This window comes from Myotis lucifugus, unplaced genomic scaffold (assembly GCF_000147115.1).
Source record: "Myotis lucifugus unplaced genomic scaffold, Myoluc2.0 scaffold_25, whole genome shotgun sequence".
In the NCBI taxonomy this organism is placed as follows: domain Eukaryota; kingdom Metazoa; phylum Chordata; class Mammalia; order Chiroptera; family Vespertilionidae; genus Myotis; species Myotis lucifugus.
This window is the reverse complement of record NW_005871073.1, coordinates 2,059,264-2,072,107: the sequence shown is the minus strand read 5'-3', so window position 1 is coordinate 2,072,107 and position 12,844 is coordinate 2,059,264. Positions and strand designations below refer to the sequence as shown.

Below are 12,844 nucleotides of genomic sequence, written 5' to 3'. Positions count from 1 at the left end.
TGTCACTCAAAGAAGAGTTTTACACATATCAGTATGAGGAAGCAGTTGAACCTTAGGACCCAGCAATTCCACTTCTGGATATTTATCTGAAGAAATCCAAAACACTAATTTGAAAAGATATATGCATCCCTATGTTCATTAAAGCATTATTTACAATGATATGGAAGCAACCTAAATGGCTATTAATAGATGATTGGATAAATAAGATGTGATACATGTATACAACGGGATATTACTTGGCCATAAAAAAGAATTAAATTTTACTATTTGTGACAACATGGATGGACATAGAGGGTATTACACTAGGTGAAATAAATCAGACAGAGAAAGACAAATGCCATATAATTTCACTTATATGTGGAATCTAAAGAACAAAATAAGCAAACAAACAAAACAGAAACAGACTCATAGTTATGGAAAACCAATGGTTGAGGTGGGAGGTTGGGGAGCTTTGTGAAGAAGGTGAAGAGTTAAGATATACAAATTGGTAGTTTCAGAACAGTCATGGGGATATAAAGTACAACACAGGGAATATAGTAAATAATATTATAATAACTATGTATGGTACCAAGTGGGTACTATACTTATCAGGGGGATCACTTCGTAAATTTTATAAATATCTTAACCACTATGCTGTAGACTGGAAACTACTCCTAATATATAAAGAGCCAGGGTCTGTAACGTTCAAAATGACCTAACAGACAACTGAACGCCAGGCTGCACACGCAGCAGGCTCAGGTGGGTGGGGACTGGCAAGCGGGCTGAACTGCTGACCTCTTGGTCCCTCCTGGGTTGCGGGTGCTGCGGTGACCCAGCACTGACTGCTGCTGCCAAGGCGGGTGCGATGTGATTGGTTGGGGGACCCCCACCATCGCCTCACGATCGCCCTGCAGAGGGAGGCCCAGGCTACCCTGCTGGCGGCGGTGGGCGGGGCCTCCCTCTGTGAGGCAATCAATCACGGGGCTCCTGGACTGCAAGAGGGCGCAGGCCAGGCTGAAGGACCCCCCTCCCCCGAGTGCATGAATTTTGTGCACCGGGCCTCTAGTATAAAATCATATTGAATGTTAACTGTAATTGAAAAAGAAGAATGCTGTAGAATCCCCAGGTCCAGTAGGTAGCCTGAGTTCTAATCCCAGATCCATATGTGTAACTGGGGAACTCTGGAAAAGTTTCTTAATGATTATAAGACCCAGTTTCCTTATCCATACCATCGTTGCAATGATATCTCCATTTCACAAGATTGTGAGGACTAAATGAGACAATGAGTATAAAGCTCTCAGAACAGTGCCTGGCACACAGTAAGCACTCTACTGCTACTATCCTCCTCTTTATCCTCAGGGAGGTTCTAATCATTTGAGTCTCTGAGCGTTCCCTATCTGCTCCTGCTGTGCAGATGCCCATGAACAGGTGGGTCAATTTGATGGAAGACCTGCTGTCCCTTCATCAGAAACTCCCCAGAAAGCCTTTTGTTTAAAAGCCCTTTTTGTGTTTCTGCTTGGAGCTCAAAGTAACCTCTGCTCTTTGCCAACATAGAGTCTGAGCATGTGATTCAATCACCCTTTTATTATCATCAGGAAGTGAAGGCCAGTAAAGTTTGCTATTGATTTCACTGACTTGTCTTAACAAGCAAGAAAAATCTGAAATTGGCTAGAGTCCAAGTTTGGCAATGACAAAAGGGAGAAAGATGGTCAATATATAAAAAGTGCAGGTAAAACAACCAATTTTAGCTCTCTATCGACTCCCTAGGTAGTGCTAACCCAGCAATTAATGGTGTTGCAAGTAAGCTTGAAGCTATTCATTGGGTGGAGAAACGTCCAACTAGATTGGGAAGTGTAAGTAAGACAGTATGTAACTGACATCTGTTACTATCTCGGTAAATCAACTGTCAATATATCATGGGAAACCAACCATTTCCTACTGACAGCAGCTTATTTTGCTGGGATGGAGAACAATGTGGATGTGTCATACTGACCAGAGAAAAAGCCAGGTTATTTCTGGGCAAGTGCCCATGAATAGCAGAGGAACAATTCTCATTAGCCAGAACAAATTAAGAATTACACAGGAGAGGCCATATAACAACATTATTATAAGCACTGATTTGGAGATTGAAAAAGGCACAATTCCAGATTCATTACGTGTTAACTATGTGACCTCTGCAAGTACATAGTCTCTCTAATTTTTAGTTTTTGCATCTATATAATAGGAATCTGTATTAAATAAAATAGTGTACATAAAGTACTTAGAAAACTTCCTAGCACATAGCAATTATTCAATAAATAATATTGGTTGTTGTTACTGTGCATGAATATTATTGAGGAAGGAGGATTAAAGCCCAGGGGGTCATACCTTGAGAGAGAGAGAGAGAGAGAGAGAGAGAGAGAGAGAGAGAGAAATAGCAAGAGAGAGAGAGAGAGAGAGAGAGAGAGAGAAATAGCAAGAGAGAGAGAGAGAGAAAATAGCGAGAGAGAGAGAGAGAGAAAATAGCGAGAGAGAGAGAGAGAGAGAGAGAGAGAGAGAGAGAGAAAGTAAAGCAATAAAGCTATAGAAAAAGAAATAGGAAAACACTGCCGAGACTCACATCCACCATTATGAAGGAACTAAATAGTTTAAAGGTCTCTCTTGCTATGAAATAATGGCATAAAAATCATATTATACTAGAGGCCCAATGCACAAAATTTGTGCATGGGGGGAGGGGTACCCTCAGACCAGCCTGCACCCTCTCCAATCTGGGACCCCTTGGGGAATGTCCGACTGCTGGTGTAGGCTTGATTCCCGGTATAGAGCCTAAACCAGCAGTCAGACATCCCTCTCACAATCCAGGACTGCTGACTCCTAACTGCTCACCTGCCTGCCTGCCAGATCACCACTAACTTCCCCCCTCTGCCAGCCTGACCACCCCTAACCGCCTCTGTCTGCTGGCCTGATCTCCTGTAACTGCCCCCCCTGCTGGCCTGGTTGCCCCCAACTGCCCCCCTCACCAGCCTGGTCACCCCTAACTGCCCACCTCGCTGGCCTGGTTGCCCCCAAATGCCCCCTGCCAGCCTGGTTGCCCCCAACTTGCCCCCCCCCCCGCTGGCCTGGATGCCCCATGCAGCCTGCTTTTCTGTCATTTGGGCATCCCTCACTAAACCCCAGCCGGCTTGGTCCCCCTACGCAACCTTCGGTTCAGGTGTTTGGCCTCCCTGACCAAAGCCCCTGCCGGCCTTGTGGCCCTACACAGCCTGATGTTCAATCATTAATGTTACAGTGAAGGATTCCCGGAACATTTGCATAATCCTTTATTAACGTATCAAATAAAAACCAAAAATGTAAATTTGAAAGACCTTCACTATGCCTCCCATTGGCTAATCCGTGAGTTATGCAAATAACCGCCTCAAAGGAAGGAGGGAAATTTGGCAAAATTTAGGCGGGGTTTTGAAGCTCCCACCCACCACGGGAAGCCTCCCAACCAAGGCCCCCCGGGGGGCGAACCCCATTAAACCGTTTGTCTGGCCTTTCCGGGATCCATCCCGGGCTGCAGGCAGACCTGCGCCGCAAGCGCCAGGAGCCGCCTGTCTGCCGCCCGGGACCCGATCTGGTCCCGGGCCGCTGGTGGGCCCCGGAAGCCCCAGAAGCCGCCAGATATGGCAGTAACTCTATCAGTAAGCACACTGAAAGTCAGTGGCATAAATGCACCAATTAAAAGACAGATTATGAGGGTGAATCAAAAACAGAACCCACTTTAAATATAAAGACACATGTAGATTAAAAGTAAATGAATTAAGCTTCAGCCTGTTTTGCTCAGTGGATAGAGCATTAGCCCTTGGACTGAAGGGTCCCAGGTTAGATTCCAGTCAAGGACATGTGCCTCAGTTGCTGGCTTGATCCCCAGTCCTTATCAGAGCATGTGCAGGAGGCAACCAATCAATGTGTCTCTCCCTTTCCCTTCACTCTCTCTAAAATTCAATGGAAAAATATCCTTGGGTGAAGATTAACAAAAACAAAGTAAATGGATTAACTAACATTAAAGACATTATAAGAAAAATATATTCCAAATTTTGTTAGCTGTATAATGGTTATGTTTAAATTATTAACACCTAAGAAATTGGGTGAAGGGTACATATAATATGCTGTAGTATTTTATAGTTTTTTTACATGTATGAGATTATTTCAAATTAAAATATTAAAAAATTAAAAATCAATAAAATATTAATTGAAATGTATCTGCATTACATGAAAAATCTCCTAATTGCTTCTAGCACAATTTATTAAATTGTGCTAAAATTTACAAGGGTTCAATTAAAAAATATCTTAATTCTAAATGATATAATAGAAAATATATAATAGTGCAATTATAATCACTTGTCTAAAAATAAAAATTTAAAGAAGTGAATTTAAAGAAGGGATTAGCCAAAGAAAATATATGCACAACCCATGGACACAAACAACAGTATGGTGGTGGCCAGAGAGAAGTGGGGGGCAAGAGCTGGGTAGAGGAGGCAAAAGGGGGGAAATAGGGACATCCTATATCTACACTAATAAAAGAGAAACATGGTAATTAGCGTACGACCGCTACCCTTCCCATTGGCTAATCAGCATATCCTTATGCAAATTAACTGTCAGTCAAGATGGCGGCCGGCAGCCAGGCAACTGGAAGCGAACATGAGGCTTGCTTGCTCCAGTGACTGCAGACTCCAACGTTCCCCGCCTGACTTGCCAGCCTCTGAGCTGGCAGTTTGAAACATTCTAACAAATATAGAAGGCCGGGATCTCAGAGCTGGAGTTATACATTGTTTCGATTATAGAACGCTCAGCAGCGGAAGCCTCAGAGCTAGAGCCAGAGCTAAAGCTGGCCCAGAATAAAATAAAAAAAAGAGAAAAAAAAGGAGCGGTTGGGAGCTTCAGTCAACAACCACCAGCCTGAAAGCAGCCCTCAGCCCCTCACCCAGACTGGCCAGGCACCCCAGTGGGGACCCCTACCCTGATCCAGGACACCCTTCAGGGCAAACCAGCCGGCCCCCAGGCCTCTATCCTATATAGTAAAAGGGTAATATGCCTCCCAGCACCAGCATCAGCGGATCTGCGAGGCTCCCGGCACCGGGATCAGCGTGACAGGGGGCAGCGCCCAAACCCCCTGATTGCCCTGCGGCTCTGTGTGTGACAGGGGGCGGGGCCACAACCTCCCTATCCGCCCTGCTCTGTTCGTGACAGGGAAGGCGCCCCAACCCCCTGATCAGCCCTGCTCTGTGCCTGATAGGGGGGAGCGCCGCAACCTCCCCATCGACCTTGCCTTGAGTGTGACAGGAGGGCGAGTGCCCCACCCCCCATCGGCCCTACCCTGAGTGTGACTGAGGATGGCATCGCAACCTCCCAATCTGCCCTGCTCTGTGCATGACAGGGGGCGGCGCCCCAACTCCCCAATCAGCCCTGCTCTGAGCCCGACCAGGGACTGCACCTAGGGATTGGGCCTGCCCTCTGCCACCCAGGAGCAGGCCTAAGCCCGCAGGTCGTTATCTCCTGAGGGGTCCCAGACTGCGAGAGGGCACAGGCCGGGCTGAGGGACCCCCCCTTCTCCACCCCGAGTGCACAAATTTTTGTGCACCGGGCATCTAGTAATAATAATAAAAAGCTAATATGCACATTGACTGAACGGCAGAATGGCCGGTTGCTATGATGCGCACTGGCCACCAGGGGGCAGACGCTCAATGTAGGAGCTGCCCCCTGGTGGTCAGTGCACTTCTATATGGGGAGTGCCACTCAGCCAGAAGCTGGCTCATAGCTGGCCAGCGCAGTGGTGGGGGCAGGAGCCTCTCCCACCTCCGTGGCAGCACTAAGAATGTCCAACTAACGGTTTAGACCCGATCCCGTGGGGGCCTAAGCTTTTAGTCAGACATCCCCTGAGGGCTCCCTGGCTGCCAGAAGGATGTCTGACTGCAAGCTTAGGCCTGATCCTCCAGGGAGTGGGCCTAAGTCAACAGGTGGACATCCCCCAAGGGGTCCTGGACTGCAAATGGGTGCAGGCCAGGCTGAGGGACCCCCCTCCCCCTGAGTGCACAAATTTTTGTGCACCGGGCCTCTAGTCCTATATAATAAAAGGCTAATATGCAAATAGACCAAATGGTGGGAGGACCAGTCGCTATGATGCACACTGACCACCAGAGGGCAAACACTCAATGCAGGAACTGCCCCCTGGTGGTCAGTGCACCAGAAGCCAGGTTCACAGCTGGCGAGCACAGCTAAGGATGTCCAACTACTGGCTTAGTGGGAGTGGGCCTAAGCCAGCATTCGGACATCCCCTGAGGTCTCCTGAACTGTGAGAGGGCGCAGACCAGGGTGAGGGACCCCCTTACCCCCTGAGTGCATGAATTTCATGCACTGGACCTCTAGTTAGTATAGATTGTTTTATATAGTGTATTGTTTTGATGAGCTTACAGGAAATAAAGGAAATCCCCTAAGGAAAATAAAATCTGTAAGTCTCTGGCCGTCCAAAAATTCTATGACTTCACCTCCTGCTATTCTCCCTTTTACTCAGAACACCCATCCACACCAGCCTTCTAGCCATTTCTTTAACACACTCCTACCTTTGGGCCTTTGCTCTAGCTATACTCACTATTTGGAACTTGTCCCTTATCTCCAATGGCTAATTCCATTGCCTCCTTCAAGTGTTTTCTCAGATCTCTTTTCAAAAAGTCTACCCTACTAATATTCCAATTTGTACTCCTGTCCTATCAGGATACTCTCAATCCCCCCTGTACCTATTCTACTTTTTCTTTTCCCATAGCAAATATCACTTTCTAATAGATAATCACTTAAGCTGTAAGCCTCAGGCTAGCAAGAACCCTTGTCTGTTTACTTTGTCTGTTTACTTTGTCTGTTTATCGCCAAAGCTTAGAATAGTGCCAGTGCACTGTAGCTGCTCAATTGACATTTGTTGAATGAACAAATAAAAGAATGTATGGCCCAGCCCGGTTGGTGTGGTGCAAAGCTTGAGTGTCTGTCCAGGAACCAAGAAGTCACTGGTTTGATTCCTGGTCAGGGCAAATGCCCAGGTTGTGGGCTTGATTCCCAGTAGGGGGGTGCAGGAGGCAGCCAATCAACGATGTTCCTTTCTCATCAATCCTTCTATCTCTCTATCCCTCTCCCTTCCCCTCTCTCTAAAAATAAATAAAAATATATTTTAGAAAATAATAAAAGAATGTATGACTAGATATGGATGTCTCTTTCCTTACTCTCCTTGGTATAATTAGAGCTTCTTATATCTATGAATTTATATATTTTATCAGTTCTAGAAAATTCTCACCCAATAACTTTCAAATATGACTGATAGACATTAGGGCCTACTGAAGCTATTGTCTATCCCTCTTAGCCACATGATCATATTTTGTCCCTGTGCCACATTCTGCTCTATTTTGGGTAATTTCAGTTCATTAATTCTCTAATTTGCTATTTAATTTATCAATTTAATTTTAATCTAACAACTAATTATTTTATTTTGAAAAGTTCTACTTAGTTCACCTTCTAGTCTAGTCTTATCTCTCTCTCTCTCCCCTTCACTTTATATCTACAAAAAAAAAAAAAAAAAGATCTGTTGGTTTATAGTTAGGGGTTCAAAAAGCTGTGTGTGGTGTGTTTTTTTTTTTCATTATTTCTGGGACATTTCCAATGGACCTAATCCAGACCCAGTGGTCATTAAAATTAGTGGACCTCTTAACTCCATTTTCTTTTTACTACCACTTTATCTAGATCATTTAAACCTCAGAGGGAAGGTGGGGGAGGGTAGGGGTAAGGCGGAGAGATCAACCAAAGGACTTGTATGCATGCATATACGCCTAACCAATGGCCACAGACAACAGGGAGGTGAGGGCATGAGTGGGGTGGGGGTTAGGGGGCAATGGGGGGGATGAGGACACATATGTAATACCTTAATCAATAAAGAATTTTTTTAAAAAAGAAGTCATTATAGAGTCTAAAATATAGAGTTTGGGAGAAAATATGGTTAGTCCCTGTTTGCCTTGCCTAGACACAAACTTTGATAAGAATATGCTTTAGATGTTCCATGAAGACATGACTTCACTATCAAAAAAAATTTGAAAAGGGCTTTTTTTTTCAATTTGAATGAATTTTTAAATTTGCCTTTTAAGTTGATTATATATTCACATGCTTCAAAGTTCAAAAAGTATGAAGTTTATACAGTGAAGATTTTCCTTCTCATTCTATTCTGTGGTCACTAAATTTCTCTTCCTGCAAGCAAAAAATATTATATTTCTGTGTATCCTTCCAGATTAAACTTGTAAGTCAAGGCCCCACTGTATAAATTGTTCTTATTGTACAAGTTATAGCAGACATTTTGTCATTTTGTACCTTGCTCTCTTCACCTAACAAAAGATCATAGAAATTATTTAATATCATTAGACTTTCTCCTCTTTATAAGGGAATACGGTATTCCACGGTACAAGTATACCATAACTTATTTAACCAGTCCCTACTGATGGGCATTAAGGTTGTTTCTAGTCAATAGGACATTTAAAGCCAGATGTTGCCACAGTCATCCAAACAAACACTGAAAACTCTGATATTGAATATAGTAGCATATTTAGACTATTAGACCAACATAAAATATTTACTATGTAAATATGAATCTTGCCTTTGTAGAAATAACCATGCTGATCAAATGCATGTAGATGTGTTGTAAGTGTCTAACTTACATTTCAGAAAATAACATTTTATATTAGTCTTTTTTTCCTTCTTTTTCAAGGAATATGGCACTGTTACCAGCAGTACAGGAATCTTCAGGAACGCCCCAATTCTCACTTAACTATATATGACCTCGGAATTCAGACTGATATAAGCATGTACTTACAACTGAAACAAACATGGTTCGCATTTAGTGAGTGGATTTTAAAAAGTGGTTTTGTTAAAATTGTAATAATGAGAAAGCATATTTTTGTCTAAAGGAAAGCTTGGGTTGGTGTAACCTGTTGGACACACTTATCATTAATATCATTAAAGTAAATGTGTTTATAATTCTACTAGCTACAGTAAATGGAAAAGTCATTGAGTGGAATTTATCCTATAGTCTAAGGAAACATTATTTGACAATGATTTCAAGTTTTTGCCTTTAACTTAAAATGCTTTGGATGTAGTTGTTTATAGCCATTAACCTGATATTCAAGAAAGGTATTTTAAAAGGAAACAAATGCTTGATTTTTCAAACTTGTTTAAAGAAAAGAAAAAGGGGATAAAAAATAAAATGTTTATAACAGGAATTTTAAACTATTTATTATAGGAATTGGAATAATAAGTAAATAAATTTATATTTTGAACTATTCATTCAGATTATCAAATTCATTAAGGGTCATATTAACAAAATTTTAAAGCAAGATGATTTCAGAGATGGCTTTAAACCTATATTCCTAGAATGGTTTTATTATAATATTCTTTGCACTTCAGAGATTCATGTGCTTTCATCAAAATTTTTTTAAATTCTCTAATTACATATGGCTTTAAAAGAAAATTCATCTTTATATTGTTGAAGTTTGAAAGCCAAGTAAGAAATGGTCAAGGAAGCTTGGTAATGGAGCCCAGGGGCTCAGAGGGGTCAGTGTCTTGGTGGGCATCCTGATTCCAGGTCCGGGTCCCATCCCATAAATTTGATTTTGCCGTGCCACCTAAAAGCCGTTAGGCTTTTGTATAGGCTCACATAGTCGCCAGAGTGCCATTTTATTTGTTTATACTTTTAGGTTTACACTATTTTTTTTTACACTCTCCCTGACTGTCCTGGACACTTCTTTCCTGGGGTCAAAGCATATGGGACCAAGATTGCTAATGAGGAGCTTTTTGAGCAGAGGGCCTCAAATAGCTTTGAGAGCTGTTTCCTTCAGGCCCATGCCAAGCTTGATGACCTCGCCCTGCTGCACAGAAGCCCCCACCAGATTCCTTTGTCTACCCAATGGAATTGTTCTCTTTTCCTTGGTCTTAGTCTTATTTCATTATTTATTTTTATTGATTTCAGAAAGAAAGGGAGAGAGAGAGAAACATCAATGATGAGAGAGAATCACGGATTGGCAGCCTCCTGCACACCCCACATTGGGGATTGAGCCAATCTTGGATTGTGTTAGGAAACAGTTGTATTTTCATTTCTACTCTTAATTATCCTAGTGCCCAGGCATGTGCCCTGACCAGGAATCAAACCATGACCTCCTGGTTTATAGGTCGATGCTCAATCACTGCACCACACTGGCTGGGCTGTTCTCTTTTCCTTGGTCAGTGCTGGATCAGAACACCAAACCCTTGCTCTTTGGCTTCCCATTTCTGGCTCTAATCACACTAGTTCTCTTCACATAACAAACCCATTTTTTTTCAACTATGTTGCCGAAGAATTGTTTCATTTATAGTCATTTTTAACTGTAAAAATCAGATATCTTGGAATTTACATCCCCATCTAATCACTTTCCCTGAATTTGAAGTGATTATATATCTCCTCAGCAACCCACTTACTGTTAGCTATCATTTCTAAAGATGACAAATCTCATCCATTATGTATTGAAACCCTCACATGAATCTTAGTTACAGGTTCTGTGGTCCTCCCACTGCTGTCCCTTAAGGACCTCAGCACAAATATCATTGACTTTATCAGAATCTGCTATTGGAAAATTAAGAGATGGACTTTGAGGAAAATACAGAGCTTGCTTTTATTTTCAAGTCTAGAAATGCTAAGTTTTCCTCAAATGAGCCTCAGCTTTCATAATCCAATTATCAGATATTAATTGATGACTTGTGTTTGGACAAAGTTCTAGGTGCCAGAGACAAGTGCATACATTTGATTACATGAATTGACAGAAACAGTTATACAAACAATAATATAATTTTTATGAATCTTGGATTGTGTTAGGAAACAGTTGTATTTTCATTTCTAATATTAATTATCCTAGTGTCCTCCTCTGTGAAGTTATAATTATACCAGCTTCTCTATAGGGTCTCAAAAAATTGTGTTTATATTGTTTTTTCTCATTCAAACACAAGGAATGTATTATATAAATTCAAAAGACAGTTAAAATTTCTCTAATATAACCATTTTGAACATGTAATTTCATAAAGGTAGAGGTTAATATGCAGTGTTCTTATCAATGCAATTTCGAATATAAAGCAATTCTGGTAGATCTCATATTCTTAAGTTTGTCCAAAGAATATAATGATTTTAGCTTATTATGGCTATATTCCACAATTCTGGGCTCATTTTTTCTATTTTAAGAGAATCAAATGTGCATGAAAACATCAATACACAGTTTAACTAAAAAAAGCTATAGTAGCAAAGTGATACATTACTGAGATATTCCCACTTACTTGGAAATACTAAATGATATGTGATGTAACATCAGAATATTAGTGGTATAAGAGTAGGATAAAATAATGAGTGCCCTGTCAGTGGAGAGGTGTTCATGCATCAGCAGAATAACTCTCTAGGAAGTGTGTTATGGAATAGATTCTTTCACAGGTGGAAATTTTAATGAACTTTCCATTAAGTTTCTTTTGTAATTTCAGATTGCTATTAGCAGTGATATATTTTCTTAATTTTGAGATCATACCTTTTCACTTTTTAGCATCTCTGAAGTCAGGATGCATCTTATAATTAATGAACAGATATTTAATGATGGATTTCTTTACTTTTCCTAAAAAGATATTACTAAATTAAAGGTATGTTTCAGAATTGAGGAAGTATAGTAATTAGGACTATTTGGCTTCAAATAAAAAGAAAGTAATTCAAGATAGCTGAAAATAAAATAAAATTGGAGCAAGCTAGGGCCAAGGCAGAGGTATTTTTATAAGAATGTATAAGTATCTTGCCAAACTAAAAAATAAAACAGAAAGATGATTTCAAGTGTACCTAGATCCAGGAAACAAAAGCCAAAAAAGAACCCAAGATTTCTTTCCCCTCCTCTCTCTCTCTGTCTCTACGCATACACTTTATTCTTTCTTTGCAGATTTATTTACCTCACATGAAGATAGTTTTGACATTGTTTATTAAGTTTGCATAACTCTTAGTTCAAGAAATTTATAAACTAACTCAAAACTGACCTAGAATATCTTAGTCCTAATTCTGAGACTTTTATTAGATGGACTGTTTAAAACTTGATACCATCAATGGTGGTCATGTGGAGTCACAGAATAAAAATGTGGGCAGCCACAAGCTTGCTATATAAATCTGCAAGGTCAATTAATTAAGAGGCATTGTGCCCCAGCCAGTTTGGCTCAGTGGATAGAGCCTCGGCCAGAGAACTGAAAGGTCTCAGGTTTGATTCTGGGCAAAGGCACATACTTCGGTTGCAGGCTTGCTCCTGGGCCCAGCGGGGGCACGTGCAGGAGGCAACCAATTTATGTGTCTCTCTCACATCGATGTTTTTCTCTTACTGCCTCTCCCCTCCCTTCCACTCTGAATGGGGGAAAAATATTCTCGGGTGAGGATTAGCAACAACAACAAGAAAAAGAGGCATTGTGAGCAGGGCAGATAAAAAGTTTCTTCTGTAATGATCTCTTACTCAGTGAAGTTGAAACAGGGGGTGAGGGTGGGGGTGAGGGTGAGGGTGAGGGCAGGATTGGGGGGATGAGGGGATATTGGGGGGGATAAGGACACATTTGTAATATCTTAATCAATAAAGGGGGGGGAAGTGAAACATTTAAGAGTTGCCTAAGGCAGCCCTTCCTTCCTTCCATGCCTGTTTTCCCATTTCTACAAATGGCATGAAATGTTTCCATACATAAAGTCTGTCCGGTTGAGTTGTTCAAACTTCAGCTAAAGGTTTTCATCTAGATTTCTTAGCATTTCTTGTGGGTTTTGAAAGTGAATTTCTAAGATTGGCTGAAACAA

At 41.5% G+C, this 12,844-nt stretch overlaps 1 protein-coding gene across 1 annotated transcript in view; it reads left to right on the top strand.

The window, feature by feature from the left end:
- The window catches only part of SLC44A5 (solute carrier family 44 member 5), an 82,846-nt gene that overhangs the window by 45,505 nt on the left and 24,497 nt on the right, over nt 1-12,844 (top strand). Inside the window, exon 10 of the mRNA XM_023751809.1 lies at nt 8,735-8,866. Coding sequence (XP_023607577.1) covers nt 8,735-8,866 — 132 coding nt within the window. The remainder of the gene's footprint in view (nt 1-8,734; nt 8,867-12,844) is intronic.